At 40.6% G+C, this 17,208-nt stretch overlaps 1 protein-coding gene across 1 annotated transcript; it reads right to left on the bottom strand.

The window, feature by feature from the left end:
- Positions 1-5,281: 5,281 nt before the first annotated feature.
- On the bottom strand, positions 5,282-17,051 carry gmppb (GDP-mannose pyrophosphorylase B). Its single transcript, XM_034149926.1, has 10 exons — positions 16,960-17,051; positions 14,840-15,029; positions 14,475-14,555; positions 14,321-14,369; positions 13,364-13,506; positions 11,382-11,540; positions 11,006-11,084; positions 9,984-10,111; positions 9,021-9,203; positions 5,282-7,295 (listed from the first exon to the last, which is right to left on the bottom strand). Exons 2-10 carry the CDS (start codon positions 14,966-14,968, stop codon positions 7,164-7,166), a joined length of 1,083 nt encoding a protein of 360 aa, XP_034005817.1. The 5' UTR covers positions 14,969-15,029; positions 16,960-17,051; the 3' UTR covers positions 5,282-7,163.
- Between the last annotated feature and the right edge of the window lie 157 nt (positions 17,052-17,208).

Raw genomic sequence — 17,208 nt, 5'->3', positions numbered from 1 at the left:
GTACGACATTTCTGTCATGGCTACCTGCCACGAACCGTCTAAATGCAAAGGTTGTGCTAAGTTTACCTGGTAGCTAGAGCTTGTATTGTTTTGAAATACATCAAGACTGGCATTGGAAGGCAGCGTAAGATAAAACCCTTCGTTTATCTCCATGGCTGTAATGAAGGACTGAGCGTTAAGTCTGTTGTTTTTATACATCTTTGATCTCCCCAGCATCAACCCAGCTGTTGAATTTCTCGGGCCAGTTCTTCCAGCATACATACATCTGTTTTTTCCCTCTCACCACACGTCTTTTCAGAATTTTCTCAACTTGAAAAGCCTTGTCATTAGATACCTTCACTTTTTGTAACTCTTTCTCATAAAAAGTCCCCTTGATCTCCTCTCCATCATAATCTTTGAGTTTGTAAACAGGGGGCTGACGAGGTATGCCTTCAGACACCGTAAATAATTCGTCGGTATAACTCTGTTCATATTTTTTATCAAAGACCCCTCTCAGCTTAGATATTTTTACAAGTTCCCCCTCCTTAAAGTTCATTTTCGTAGCAGCTTTTTTACGATGGATGGATGGGGTATACAGGTTACGATACACTTGAGCCGCATTTTCCTTTGTCACCTGCAGAGGCGTCATTTTAATACTTCGGTGATAACTATTATTGTAGCTTTCAATTAGTTCAGGCAAGACGTCTATGTATCTATGCGTGTTTTTAGCTGTAAAATACCTCCACATTTTAGTTTTCAGCGTACGGTTAAATCTCTCTACCACACACGCCTTCATATCACTGGCTGTTGCATAATGTGCAATACCTCGTTTCTTCAATAAGGCTTGAAAAACTTTGTTAAAGAATTCTTTCCCCGCGTCTGTTTGCATCTTTTTAGGAATTTGACTGTGTGTTAAAATTCTATCAAAGGCTTTCGCCACTTCTACACCAGTCTTCTTCTTTATTGCCTGTGCATAGGCTTTTTTCGAAAATACATCTATGACTGTTAACAAATAATTAAAACCGTCATTATGCTTGGATAACGACTGCATATCGCAAAGGTCAGCTTGAAATTGCTGTAGCGGTCTGAGTACGAAAACTCTGTTTCTTACAAAATGTACCCTTGCCGGCTTGTGTAAAGTATAAGCATCTTGTTCAGATAAAAAATCTCTGACTTTCTCTACATTTATTTGTTTACCCATCTCATTCTGTACAGCTCTATGGAGTTTATCAACGCCCCCTAAACTCCCTGGATTAGAGGGAGTGTAATACACTCTTTGCATGACACGTTTCTCAGACATGTTCCCTGTTACCGTCCCAATGAGGTAATGAATACAACAGTTGTGTTACAACACATTTTTATTGATTTGATGCATATACCAACAACCGATTTAAAAAAACATTTTTCTCCAGGCAGAAAATCAAAAACAATTTAAATCAAAAAACATGATTACAAAGAAGGACAGACTAGATCAAGTAAAATAAAAATAAAAAAAGTAAAATAAAAAAACATGGTGGTACTTTTTACGGATAAGTTTCAAACTCTTCCTTTCGCTGCCAAAAGTCCCATGCGTCTGCTATATTCTTCAGCTGTGACTCGTCGTTTTCAACAAGCTTTTCGTAAAGCTTCCAGAATATGGAGGGAGGGGTGGGGGCGACAGGGCGGATGTGACACCTGCTGTAAGGGAGGAGGAGGGGTGGGTTGAGAGGGGTGGGGGCTGAGAGGGGTGGGGGCTGAGAGGGGTGGGGGCTACGGGGAGGATGTAACACCTGTATGTGAGGGGGAGGGGGTGGGCTGAGGGGGGTGGGGGCTATCGGGGAGGATGTGGACCTGTACGTGATAACACCTCGAACAAAGGGGCTCATTAGCATATCAAAGGGGGCTCATTAGCATAATTAGGGGGCGGGACTTAGAAGGTGTGACCTGTCACTTTTTTATGCATATTAATGAGATTGAAGCGGGATTGGTAATACTACTCATTATTATTATTATCATCATTACTATTGTTATTATTATCATCATTACTATTGTTATTATTATCATTACTATTGTTATTATTATCATTACTATTGTTATTATTATCATCATTACTATTGTTATTATTATCATCATTACTATTGTTATTGTTATTACCTTTACTATTATTATTTTTATCATTATTATTACTATTTCTTTTTTTCTTAAAACTAATATTGATGCATTAATGCAAGAGACTTCAACAGGGGGGATTACCCATAGGGGGGTCCCTAATCCTCCACACTTCCGCATCCAAACATGCGGACAACCCAACTCCTTCTGCGGGACCTCCTGGTCAGGATCTCTTGAAACCTCCACTCCCAGTCCTTCTCCGCCCGCAGCAGCACTTTAGAGTCCTCTTCACGCTGGTCCACCAGCTGCTTCTGGGCCCGCTTCACAGCACGCACCAGCTGGTCCATCTTCACCCGCTGGCTCCTCAGCAGGGGGTCTACGGTCTCCCACACCTGATTCACTGCTTCCTCTGTTATTTCACGCAGTTGACTGATCTTGATGTGAACCACTTTTACTTTACTAAACTCGTCTTCAGCAAGGTCTTCTACACTATCTGAAAACCTTGGGAGACCTCCAAGGCTCTCCCTGCTCCCTGGGGTCTCTGCAGCGGGTGCATTTTCCTTCTCCACTCCTTGGAGCGGTACCTCCTCCTCAGCTGTGAAAAAGATATCTGTTCTTGTAGCTTCTGTTTCTGGCTCTTCCTGCTCATCACTAGACAGGATGTTGGAAAGGTCCAGCAATCCTGGGGATTTCTTCAGCTGCAACTCTGACAGATCCTCATGAGCCTGTGTGCTCATGTGACTTGGAGGCGGCTGCAGCCGTTTACTGGCCACCTCCAGCTTGTTTTGGAGATCCATGTTGATGGCAGATACATGGCTCAATCTGGAGGCTGACCTTACCTGGGTCTCCTTCAACTGACGGCGGAGAACCTCGTTTGTTTTCTCTTCGTCCAGTTTGGTCTGGGACTGCTTTGCATACATTTTCTGAAGCTGGCACTTTAAGTCCTTATTTAATTTAATTTGGACATTAAGGTTTCCAGCAGTGTCTTTCCCCCTGCCCGCAGCCGCATTCAGCTTCAATTTCAGACTTGCAATTTCGTCTCGCTGCCCAGAGCTCGACCCTTTTACTGCATCCACGCCACGCAGCCGATCAAGGACTGCAGCCATGGTCTCATATTTGCTTTTCAGTTTGGCTCTTTCTCTTGCCTTACACGACAAAAGGTCGATCCTGATCTTATCAAGTTCTCTACAGGTGTCCATCTCCCAATGATTATTAATATAGGCATCCACACGGCTTCTCAAATCACTGTTATTTGCCTTTGCCATGTTTGCTTGTCTCTGGTTTGTGTTGAACTGAATAGATTGAGGAGGAACTTGTGTGTGCAAACCTTTCCTGTAACTTTCTACTAATGAGAGTAATATTTGAACAAGTAAATAAGGAAAAATGTAATGATGTCTTGCAACTCAAGTTCACTTGTGCTAACCTTTGCCTAAGAATGACAGAAAATTAGTTTCCCCAAGTTGTCTTATAACATTCCATCTGACAGCAATATCGCTTTGATGATGTCATAGCATTCCATCTGACAGTAAAATTGGCTTCGATGATGTCATCCCATTCCATGTGACATGTAAAAATTGCAGTTGTTGTACAAATGCACTGATTGTTACCATGGTAACAATAATAAGAAATAAACACATTAATGTTTTACAGGTGAATTAACGTAAAAGTATTAATGAAAAAGCAAGAGGAAGGTGCACTTGCTTCTCGAGTGCTAAGTTAGTTCACATTGGCAAAGTAAGGCAAATTCAGCCATTCATCTTCATCAAAAAAAAGTTAATCACATTTATTTTGCTTTTTTTGTGCTCAGGCGCATAGTGCGTAAAAGTGGCCAAAGCTCTGCTGACTCAATAACTGCAGAGTTCCAGCTCTGGCATTAATATCAGCACCAAACTGTGCGCCGGGAGCTTCATGGCCGAGCAGCTGCATCAAGCCTTACATCACCAGACACAATGTCAAGAATCCAAGTCATTTTGGACAGTTTGGGGAAGAAGGCCCTTTTCTGTTTCAGCATGACTGTGCCCCTGTGCACAAAGCAAGGTGCATAAAGGCATGGTTGCATGAGTTTGGTGTGGAAGAACTTGACTGGCCCGCACAAATCCTTGACCTCAACTCCATTGAACACCTTTGGGATGAACTAGAACAGGGGGTGTTTCTCAATCGCGAGTACGCTTGCTTGGTAGCACATGTCTGCCGAGCATCTTGCTTCAGAAGCGAGTCAAGAATACTTCCTGCCATTTGGAAAACAAAAAGTGGAACAGGCTAGCAAGTGTGCAGGTGTGCGTCATATGATAGGCCCCGCCTTACATCTTCCGCCACAGATTTGGGGAAATTGGTCCGTGCGCAAAGCATTGTGGGGATTTTAAGACCGCGGAGTCTACTCATGTGCAGCCTCGATATTTCTCCAAACGGAGTACGCCGGGCTCGGTAGATTTCCAAGTATGCTGGAGATTGGAACAATCCTTCGGCGGCACTCGATGACGTAGTATGCTTGAAATAGTGGCTCTGAAGCAGCTTTACTCGAGATTGAGAAACACCCACTGAGCCAGCCTCTGGTCCAACATCAGTGTCTGATCCACAAATGCTCTTCTGGATGAATGGGCAACAATTCACAGACACACTCCAAAATCTTGTAGAAAGCCTTCCCAGAAGAGTGGAAGCTGTTGTAGCTGCAAAGGGGGGACCAACTTCATATTAATGCCTAAGAATTTGGAATGGGATGTCCTAAAAGCTCCTGTAGGTGTAATGTGTAGGTGGCCCAAGACTTTTGTCTATATAGTGTGTGTGTGTGTGTGTGTGTGTGTGTATATCGTTTTTAGTCTGCATATATACATTTTTAAGTATGCAATTTACTTTTTGCTTAATGATGTCTTCACAACTAACAAAGTTAACTACATTGATTAGCATTATAATTATTTTTAAATAATATATTTATTCATATTGTGACAGAATTCATATGCACTCGTGTTTTTCTTAAAAAATATCCTCTTTTTATGTTACACATAATATCCCCTACATATTCTTCACATTTGTATTATCACTAGTATTGGTTCTAAAAAAGTGCTGCTATTGTTTTTCTTGCATTTTTACATGGTATTTTTTGGTCATAAAAAAAAGAATAATAAAAAAGCAACTGACAACAACTGTTTGCATAAGAATGAATACTAATTCAAACTAGTAAAACTAACACAAAATGAAAGGTAGGGATGACACGAGATGTGATCAGCAGATTATATTATTTCCTTTAAAAAAGACTTCATTACAAGAGTTTACTTCATTCATTCAGACTCAACGTCTTTACATGTTCAGTGTCCTAAACTGTTCATCACTACAGAAAAACAGAAAGACAACTTGAAAGAACCGCAATCTGCTCAGGGATCAGATCTGAGGCGGGACAGTGTTCAGGGTCAAATGAGAGACTTTAAGACACAAACATGGCCGCCTCATTTTAATATTAGGGATACATGGATTTGTCCTTGTTGAATGTTAAAATCTAGTTTTTACAACAAGGAGGACACTAGGGTTGTAAGGGTATAAAGGTATCTTGGTATTAAAGTTGACCAACTTATCAAATTGTGTACATTTGTTTATATACAGTGTTGAAAAGAAATGACGTTTAGGTGTGTGAGTTCAAAGCTACACACATACAAAATATGTTCACATTAGGACATTATTAAACTTTAAGCTGATAGCTAAAATAGTGCTTGCATGTACACTTACATGCTTTAGTTAAATTAGGAACTAATTCATTTTAGTCATACAGCTTCTGTATATGAACAGAATGCAGCAAAAAGGGCTTTACAATTCATCTATCATAACAGAGGTATGTTTTTTTTGTATCAGGTTTATAGTATTCATTCGGGTCCTATTCTTTAAAGGGTCACTGTAAATAATAAGAAAACTAATTTGAATAAGATACTGTAATATATTATACTTTCAAAATCTTATGCCGTTACAACCCTAGCTGACAAGAAGTAAAGAGCGGGCTCATTTATTTGTCTTATTATGTAACGTACTGTAGGTATTTGATAGGGTTGATTTGAAAACAACACAAACAAACTCAACTATTGAAGCAGCAGTAGACCAGCAGCTCCCATGTTCTGCAAGGTAAAGATTGGAGACTGGTTGCAGCTTCAGTTCCCTGACAGAAAATGTAAGCGTTGAAAATATTATTCTAAAGCATTCACTTAAACGGATATAGATTTTATTTAAGAAGGCCTCTTGTTTTTTCCTCTGTTGTGTTGTTTCTGTTTGTTTTTCCAAACTGCTACCGCCATGTACTGTAGGTGTTACACCGACTATGGATCGGTACCTCATGTAACCCAGTTTAAAAAAACTATAATAATTGATCAACTATAACTTATACTGCATCTCAATGTCAGTTAGGATTCCTAGAGACACATTTAGTGTGATCCTTCAGTGCCTGTTCACTGTTCACCCAGGACATGTTAACGCATAGTGAATCTAAAACAGCAATGTTCATATCGCTCACTAACCGATCCCCCCCCCCCCCCCCCGAATACACTTCACAGTAGTCCCTTCACCTTCTAACAGACAACCAGAAGAATATCAGCCCCATAACTCTAACGGAGCGTTCACATCAAACGCAGAGCTAATGTTTCCTGTGGTTCCATTGCTTACACATATAATGCGGACAAGATTATGAGTGGATTTGTTCGGCGTGATGATCGAATGACTTCAGTAACCTTTTGATCTTTTTATTGCAGTTTAACCATAAGTAAATATATTTTATTTTGGGTTCGTACCATTGTAATAAACAGACAACTAAAATGTCGCTCTGCGTTTGGTGTGAATTTCCCGCTCTCTATAGCAGTGCTCACGCAAGACCTTTAACCTCGGCAACAATCAGGACATTATCGTCCAAGATCATGCGTACGCCATTGTTTCTTATTGATGGACGGTGCAGCCAAGCAGGGCTAAATAGTCCAAATTATAACAGACACCTTGTTGTTCTCTTTTGCCTCCTCTTTCTTCTCCTTTCCTCCACCCCTCTGTCCGTCCTTCTCTCTCTGGCACAGTTTGGCTGTCAGTGGAGTTCGTATAAGAAGAGAGGCGCTGGTCTTCCCTTCCTCCTGCCGCTACATGATGATCCGCGGCTCTGGGACCGACTCGTTGATGGATTTGTGAGGCAGCACGTTGGCACCGTTCAGGTAAAGCTCGTCGTTCACGATCACATCCTCCCCCAGCACCGTCACGTTCTCCATACGAACCTGACGACACAGAATTACCCAGAAGTCATTGAACCTCCGATAACATCAGAATCAGGTTTATTGCCATGTAGGTTTACAGGAACAATGAACTTGTGTTTGTGCATAGTGCTGCAAACCTAAACACAGTATAGGGAAATCATTTGTAAGAGAAGGATCACAAATAGAAAGATTACTAAAAAATAAAGAGAAATATTTTCACACGCAATATCAAATATCTACATATCCATATGAGAAGAGATTGAGAATGATTTCTGTTGCTTTACTTATTACCATTTGATGCCACTTTCTGCTCCACTACATTTATGAAGCCAGTTATTGTTTTTATTCTACTACAATATCAGTTACTAGTTACTTGCAGTAATATATATATATATATATATATATATTTATAAAACGGACAAGTCAAATCAAGCAATCCGATTGGTTCTTAGCCGTGATATAATGAGCGTATATCACGGGTAGAATTGTAGTTATTTTTCACAAGTCAGTATCCCTCCGCGTCTGAGAAAAACTGTATACAGTTGGGCTGAACCACGCCCCTTAGCTGTGATATAATGAGCATATACCACGGCCTGTCGTGAGCTATTGCTTAAATATATATATTCATATCTATGTACAAAGCGGTCATTATTCCATGCAAAGTTACTTTTCCAATGATGACCCACTTGCTGCATAGTATCCTGCTTATTACACGGCTTCTTACTAAATAAACATCATATTGTGATATAGCTGTTGAATGTCGAAGTTTACCAGAATTAAATGTACACCTAGGCCATGTAAAAAATATATCTTATTATTAACCATAAAAATAACTATAAAATGTATTGCCTTTTTTACATTTTAGGGAAAACATGTGTTCATATGTATTCATTTTATACTACACACTGATTTTAAGCAATTTGAGATATATAATAAAAGTCATGCTTCAGTGACTGTTTCTGCAGTAAGGAATCAAAAGACTTTATGGTTTTTACATTACTAAATGGAAATTACAGAAAATAAACAATGATTAAAGAGGACATATTTTGCTCATTTTCAGGTTCATATTTGTATTTCTTGCTTCTACTGTAACATGTTTGATGTCTCCATGCTTTCATGTTCAGAAAGCTCTTTCCCTTTCCTGTGAAGGAAACAGGAAAGGGAAAACCCCGAGAGGCAAAATAGGGCCTCTTTAAATGTGACTTCTGAAATCTACTGTTAACTAAACTTCAAAAACAGCTACCTTTGTATTGCCATTTCTTTGTATTTTCTAAGAATACTTTTTGACTCATCGGTTCCTGATGGTTTCTTCCCCTCCGCTACCGGACTCATCAATAAGGCCCGCCCCCCCCCCACTGACACATAACATCAGCCACATCATAGACTCTTGTGTGCATTACATTAATGCACACAATGTACAACAATATCGGTTTTCTTTTCTTATTACTGCCGATTTTTATTTGTATTCCATATTTTATTCCTTTTTATTCCATTACATTGCACTGTTATATTTATATTTTAGTATATATTTTATTATTTTTCTAGTTCTCTATGTTTTACTTGTTGTTTTACTTTTATGTATGTACCACGACACCTAGTCAAATTCCTCGTAAGTGGAAACCTACCTGGTAATAAACCTGTTTCTGATTCTGAAGTGTTGTTGTCTGCACAATGAACCAAGTTAAAGATGAAACTTTCTATAACTTGCAATAATATAATTCCCTATGGTCTCTGTCCTGTACTCACCCACTGGCCCACAGAGGAGCTCCACCCAACGATGCAGCTCTCCAGCCAGGAGTGAGATCGGACCCGCGCCCCCTTCATCACCGTGCAGCGCTTTATCCTCACGCCGTCCTCCACCACCACCCCCGCACCGATGGTGACGTTCGGCCCGATGGTGCAGTTCTCCCCGATCTGCGCTGTGGGGTCCTGGAGTCAAAGATTCACAGTCTTAAAAGTCATGAGCACAACAGCAACAGCCTAGTGATGCAATGTACATCTGAAGACCAAGGGGTGCATCTCACTTCGGTTAAATGGATTCCTTGCGTCCCTCACTTGCGTCGTTTCCCTGCGTCTAGTCCCTCCCACCAGGGAAGCATGGAGAGACGCAAGGAAACCACGAGAAGCAGGGAAATGAGTTTTAAGAGCAATGGGACGTCGTTTCCTCCGGGGCGTCACGTGAAGCGACGTCCGTTTGTGATGACGCCGCACAGCTGATCGTCTGACAGCAGCCAGATCAGTGCATGCGCTGCATCGTCCAATCAGTGAGTGATACACAGTAAGGGGGCGGGGCGAGTATCTGAGGATTTCACCGGAGGATGGTCTGGTAGTTCCTCGATTATCGCTCCTCTGTTATCACTCCTCGGTCCTCGGTCCTCGGGCAAAAATAAGGCCACTGGGACGCTACTCAAGATGGCGCAGACAAATCAACTTCCGGTGATACCGAGCCCGAGGAGCGAGGAAATGAAAAATAACCGAAGTGAGACGCACCCCAAGACTCCTCCAACAGTGAAACATACAACATGCTTATGTTGTAGAACAAAGGGTTGTAATCTCTTCAGCTTGAGTTAACCACAGACCATATTTCACGCATCTTACCAAAACTTATTTCCCATCTCTAGGACTCATTCCTGCACCACTCTTATAATTATAAACGTGTTCAGTGATGTGTTTATTTGACATCATGTGGCGGCCATCAGCAGAACTCACCACGAGAACGTTGCCAAGGAAACCGGGTCCCGTGCGTAGCCTCTCAGGAGCGTGTTGCCGTAGCGACTGAAGGTACATACACATCCCTGTGAGAAAGTCTTTAGGTTGACCGATGTCCATCCAGAAACCTGCAGACAGACAGACAGGCAGACAGACAGGCAGACAGACAGAGCAGTTAGTAACCATTGCAACAAGGTGATGTTTCTATGGTTACATGAACAACAGCAAACAGCAAACAGCGACAGCTTTTGGTTAGGGCTGGGAAATATGAAGAAAATCAAATATCCCAATATTTTTGGACAACATATCTCAATATTGATATTCCGCCATATAGTAGGGTTGACTTTTGGTTCTTTCAAAACAAATATGAACACAATTAAATGGATGATAGATAATAATCAATAATAACAAAACAATAAAAAAGAAAATGTTCTACTTTACTCTAATGCAGCTTTTAAAACCAGGGAATTAAATGCGATGTAAAGATATTACAATATCCCAAAAAACATCTTTTCTCAGATCACAATATCGATATTATATCAATATATTGCTAATTTTGGTAAATGGACTTCTATAGCGCCTGTTTGCACTACATGCCTACATTTACACATACCAAGCTGCTCCTCATCTGATCTCATCTAATGCATAAGAGCACAATTCACAATGTGCTCTTATATGCACCGTTATAAAACTAAGAACAATCCTTAAACCTACTCATAAATAAATGTTATGTATAAAACAATAAATGTTAATCTGGCTCCGTTTCAGATGACAATAAAACAATAAATAATGATCCTCGATCAAACTGTCTGGTTTTCAAATGTTGAGGGACAAATCAAGACTTTGAAGAGGTCCCATTTCAATATTTTTCGACATTGTATAAAACTTTTTTATGTAAAAGTGTCATCTGTTAGAAAAGTTAACTGATAAAGAAAATGTTTGTTAGATGCAGCCATGATTAAAATACATATTAATGATCGTTTAGATAATATTGTATATAAGATTTGTGCTGTAGTAGTTACCTTGTAGCTCCATCGTGTACAGCTGGCCCTCCTCTGCCATGACAGGAAATATCTCTTTCTCTATAGATGTTGGTCTTAGCTACACACACACACACACACACACACATATTGTAAGGTTAAAATCACAGTGCAAACACACCTGTTTTTGTATTTGTGTGTGTGTGTGTTTTTGTATGTGTGTGTGTTTTTGTATGTGTGTGTGTGTGTGTTTTTGTGTGTGTGTGTGTGTGTGTGTGTGTGTGTGTGTGTGTGTGTTTTTGTATTTGTGCGTGTGTGTGTTTTTGTATTTGTGTGTGTGTTTGTGTGTGTTTTTGTGTGTGTGTGTGTGTGTGTGTGTGTGTGTGTGTGTGTGTGTGCGTGTGTGTGTGTGTGTCACCTGGATCCTGCTGAGCATGCTGGGATTGAAGATGTAGATGCCAGCGTTGATCTTGTTCGAGACGAAGACCTGTGGTTTCTCCACAAAGCGGTGGATCCTGCCGCTGTCCGCCTCAAACACCACCACGCCGTACTTAGAGGGCTCCTCCACCCGCGTCACCTACACACACAGAGCCAAGACTGATTCATAAACAAACTTCACAAAACAAAAAAGGTTCCGAATTAAATTTAAGCTTAGAATCAACCACCATTCAAATGAATTTAGTAAACGAAAAATGTAAAACTTTTCACATTTAAAAACAAACCACATTCTATTAAAATGCCCTGAAATGAAGTCTTTGGCCCGTTCTCATTTCATCAAATGTCCCTCCTCGACTCCTCGGTCCTCGGGTAGTGACCCGGAAATGAATTTTAGCGCGCCATGTTGAAGGACATCTCATTTCTCTAAATGCACATCGAGGACCGAGCATCGAGCGTCGAGGAGGCTCTCTGGAGGAGCTATAACCGAGGATACACTGATGGGTCCTCCACGGTCCTCCACGGCTCCTTCGCGGATGTATTTCCGGCAACAGTGATGTTTCAAAGAGTCGTGACACACGGCCGGACTTATCTCAGCCAATGACAATGCTCTGCATGCATCCCCTGGATATTATTTTATTAACTGCTTTCATCGCGACGCGATGTTTACAGTGAGAACAGCTGTGAGGTCCGTGCAGAAAGCAGAGCAGTGTGTATAATATATATCACTCAGTATAACAGCTAACAGGCCTACTCTCTTTATTTGCTTTAGTTTAGTAGATATCTACAAACAAAGAGTCGATATTTTTCTAAAACCATTTAGTGCTTCACATAATAAAATACACAACGGCTGTAGCCTGATTATGCTTTAGGAGCTGTAGGTACGTGTGTGTGGTGTAGGTGTGTGTGGTGCAGTGTGTGCGTAGATGCAGCGGACAGACAGGTCTCAGTTGGTTTGGTGTCCTCTGCTTACTTTTAATACTTGTAAATAAAACTTTTGGCCCGTCATTTATTTCCCTCATTGTAGCGACCAGAGAGGGGGGGGGGGGGGGGGGGGGGGGGGGGATATATCCAGTCTCTGATAGTGTTACGTTATTATGAGAGTGCTCTGTTTGATTCTGAAATTGTATATATTTATATAAATATGTGTGTGTATGTCTGCATCTGTAGCCTGTTGTTGTCTCATTATACCGCACTGTGAATGAATTAAAAGTAAATATATAAGTCGTCATGAACACATCTGTCCATCAGACAGAGGGCTGTGCCTCCTGTCATCATTAATGGACGTCTCTTTAAAATGACCGCTCAGAGGAGAGGAGTTCTCATTTCTCTAACCGCCTGCTGCTTCCCCTCCTCTCTCCTCGGCTCCCCTCCTCGGCTCCTCCGCTCGCATCTCCTGTGGGCGGGACTAAGACACGAGGAAGGAGTCGAGGATAGGAGTCGAGGAGGGACATTTGACGAAATGAGAACGGGCCCAAATATCTGTTCGTCTGTGTTGAATTCAGTTACTGAAACGTTTTCCCTTTCAATACCAAAAAATGCCCAGTACGGAATTATTCCACTAGATGTCAGTAAAACATTTAACCAAAAAGTTATTTAATTAAATGTTTACGTTTTTCTCTTTTGAATTTAAGAAGTCACCTTTTTTTCAAGTTGCCACTTATATCATTCATCATTCCAAAATGTCATTCCAATTCCCCTAACCCTTTTTTTAGGAATAAATATATCGCCTGATGAACACAACAATAATACGTTGTAATTGTCCATATACTCTTTGATTAGAAGTCTGGATAAAAGTATCCTCCATTGTCTTTTGGCTCCCTCACTACTGTAGATGTTTCGTACTGAAGTTTTACCACATATCTGTCATGATTGTCAACTTTCATCTAAAAAGAGCTAAACTCTGACTAATCAACCTGTAGTCTGGATGTAGTCTGAAAAACACTTTGAGCAGTGGTAACTCACCACGATGGTCCCCTCCTTGCCGTGGTTGCTGTGGAACTGCAGCAGGTCTTTGAACGGAAAGTCACAGATGACGTCTGAGTTCAGGACGAAGAACGGCTCGTTGTCGATGTTCAGAAGCTCTCGAGCCAACGCCAGGGGGCCGGCTGAAACCAGACACACACACGTTCATTTCTCATTTTTATACAATTTAGTGACGTTTTCGCAGTTGAATTGTGTGATTTGGGCACAGGGTGATTTGGGCACCTGGTGCAATTGTATATATTGGAGACAGGTGGTGGTGAGCAGAGCACTAGTAGGCATATGGTTTTTTTACCAGGGTGATTCGAGCAGGATTAAACAAAGAAAGCCATAGGAAAGGCTTCAGGAAAGGAAATGAGAAACCCTTGTCATTGTACTTTTGTTTGGTGGATTTGGATCATTTTCACCCTGCGTAAGATTCGCTATCTGGTGCCTTGACGGCAGTTTACTTAAGTTAATTTTCTGTTTGACTTTTCTATGATTTTGGCCACTACAATGGATCTTACACTACATAAAGTGGAAACCTAGTGTCTGAAAGCAGCTGAAAAAGCTTAATGCCCAGCCTTCCCATCGGTCACTTGGATACAAAACAATTGAAATATTATTCAGGTTGAAGAAGTTACCCTTAATTAAGTGTGCACAATGAATCTAAAATGTAATGGATATTGCAATGTTGACAAGTGTAATATCCAAATCACAGGACCTCAGTATTCTTTTTTAAAGGCAAAATATGTGTAGAAATACAATTCTGAGGTAAGTATTGTGCTAAGAGATATTGAAGCTTAGTAGCGTTTACCGCAGACTTCAGAAAAAATCTTTGTATGATGCAGATATAACAGTTTCTGCAGACTTGCACTGTTTCAAATCACTGGACACTTTTAAAATGCACTTTGCTGTGTTGCATCGACAGTTTCCTGTCTGCAGAGAGGAGAAACTCACCTGTGCCCAGAGGCTCCTTCTCATGAGACAGAGAGATACGAACCCCAAGCTGAAGAGAAAACAAAGAAACATTCAGGATTCTGTAGATGGAGAACAATGATCATTTCTGTATTGTTTCCTTTCATTCTAATTCAGAGACAGAAAAGGTACGTACTCTCTCCTCCTGGACTCTCATCTCTCTCTCCAGCAGCTCCGACATGTAGCTCACCGCCAGAATCACATGGTCCACCCCCGCCTACACACACACACACACACACACACACAGAAAACATCAGCAACAACATAATTATAAGATGGAGTCCAGCCAACACAATAACATAAGCTTTTTTTATAAGAAAAATTCTAAAAGGTATTTATGTTTAATTAGGGCTGGGTTATAATTCATCTAAAAGTATGGAGGTCAACAAATAAGACGTTTTAAGCCTTTATTACGACTATATTCATCCCTGTCCTCCTGCTACTCCTGTTTTCCTCCTTTCACCTCCTCCTCCTCCTCCTCCTGCTCCTCCTCCTCCTCACCTTCACCAATGCCTCCAGCTGGTGCAGCAGGATGGGTTTGTTGCAGAAGTCCACCAGAGGTTTTGGGACGCTGAGGGTGAGCGGTCTCAGTCGCGTCCCGTAACCTCCGACCAGGATCAAAGCCTTCATGCTTCTGCCGTTAGCAACAGCTACCAAGGTGACCACAGCTCATCAACGCACAGCAACCAGCCTGAGGAGGAGAGAGGAGAGGAAGTCACGGTGAAGTCAATGGTTATCGATATCGTGATATTAGACATTGTCTTACCGTTGTTTTAAAGGCTGCAATACAGTACAGTGCTGTACTTTTCTGAATTGAACAGACTGTTCTAGCTACTTTATTATGTCCCCTACACACTTGGTCATTATACATGTTTTCTACAGTTTATATTTAAGGTGTTTTAATGCCACTCAGAATTCAATTTAAGACCAATTTTACTCCCAATTTAGGAGAAAAAATGTCATATTTTGTCAGGTTTTACAAACAGAGCATGGATCATGTCAGGGTGGAACGGCTACACACTTTGTTTGTATTGTGCAACAGATGCAACATGTTCACTCAGATAGTTTGAAACATATTTTTCTTCTATTTCAGAAATACCTTCAGAACAGCAAAAAAGTCTGTTGACAACTAACTGTTGCTCAAAGTCAATAATACATGTTGACACAGTGGAGCTAGGTGGGGCTACATTGACTCACTGTGAACAAACTTTAGTAAGGGTCTCCCAACAGAGTATGCCCCCAGATACACTGTTTTTCATTGGAATCCTCTAATGGCTTTACCACTCTGTGCTTGTAGCAGGGCTACACATGCTAAAGCCTCTTTATGGTGCATTAGTGTTGTCTTTCTTCACTTATTTATTCAGAGTTGTCCTCTGATCTGGAACCCATCAGTAAGTTCATGAAAAGACAAGTTCAAAGTCTGGCCTAAGAGAGGGGATACTGAGATGACATATTTGCACCTTGTAAAACTTTTTCAGCCAGAATACCCTTTACATCAGGGGTGTCCAAACTACGGCCCGGGGGCCAACTGTGGCCCGTTGTCCATTTTGAAAAGACTAGTAGCAAATTCTACAGTATAATGGAATATGTCCCACACATGAAACTTGTGCTTGTCTTATGTTGTACTTATTAAATAGATATGTTAAAAATATATTACACAGTATTCATGTGTTAATAAGCTCACTTTTCAAATAAATTCAGTCAATCTTGGTTGATAAAAAAGCCCAATGACTTATTAACATAGTAAGCTTGAAATATACCCTTCCTATTTCCCCTTATGTTAAGCAATATGAGGCTTCTGTTTTAAGACATGAGCTGCTAACACTTGAAACATAATAAATGAAACCCTACGGAAAGCTGTGATGTAGGCTGTTCTTTTCTTAAAGCATATTAATTCGAGTATCAAGCATAATGTACCTACATTTGATTGATTTTGCTAACTTATAACTTAACGTATGAGGCAATATACCTCAGCTCTAGTGAGGGGACCAGACTTTCGTACATTTTTCTGTATGTGGCCCTTGGTGAAATACGTTTGGACACCCCTGCTTTACATGCATACGATCATGCATGCAACATAAAGCATTACCCACTTTAAGGTGGTCTGGTTAGCGTGTTTGACAGGTATGAATGACTCATTCAAAAGTCCCATGACATAAAGAACCGTGTCCTCCTAATGAACTGTCACCACAGATAAAGACTTCATTCATAAGGAAGTCTGGCTGTAGTCTTATGTTAGTGTCTTATTTAATCAACCAAACAGCCACATACAGGTGTTCAAAACAACTATTACTTTCATCACCAGCAGCTAAATTAGCCTTTTTAGCCACACAGGGATAAAGTGATTTCCCTACTGTAATATTGTGATAATTTATTAATGGACGCTGGTATTCTTAATATTAACTATAGATTTGTGAGATAAATACAAACTGTGCTCTTGTTTAATAACACAAATGAACTCACAGTGATTTAAGCTAAGCCATGTTAGCTCAGCTAAGCTAACTGATTACTTGATTTAAAGCTTTTAAAACGACAAGCCGACTGTTAACAAGAGAAGTTAGCAAAATGCTCCTGTCCTCAGTCTGTGGCAAAGTGAATAAAGACAATGAAAACCTACTTACTGGGATTTCGTTCACCAAAAGTGTCCAGGAGGTTTGAGACTCTGGGAATGACACGTAAGATCATTCAAATCCGAATTCCTTGTTTAGTTTCCGGTCAAGCAGCTGAGCGTCAATTCAGAAAGCGTGATAAGTCAAACATCCGGTGCAAGGTTTCAAAATAAAATAATTTTTTTTCAGTACGTTTTTTTTTTAATGATTTTTTATTGAGTCTTTTGATATTTCCCTTTTATAAACTCGTTATACAGTCTC

Source organism: Trematomus bernacchii, unplaced genomic scaffold (genome assembly GCF_902827165.1).
Source record: "Trematomus bernacchii unplaced genomic scaffold, fTreBer1.1, whole genome shotgun sequence".
Lineage (NCBI taxonomy): Eukaryota > Metazoa > Chordata > Actinopteri > Perciformes > Nototheniidae > Trematomus > Trematomus bernacchii.
This window is presented reverse-complemented; position numbering and strand designations above follow the sequence as displayed.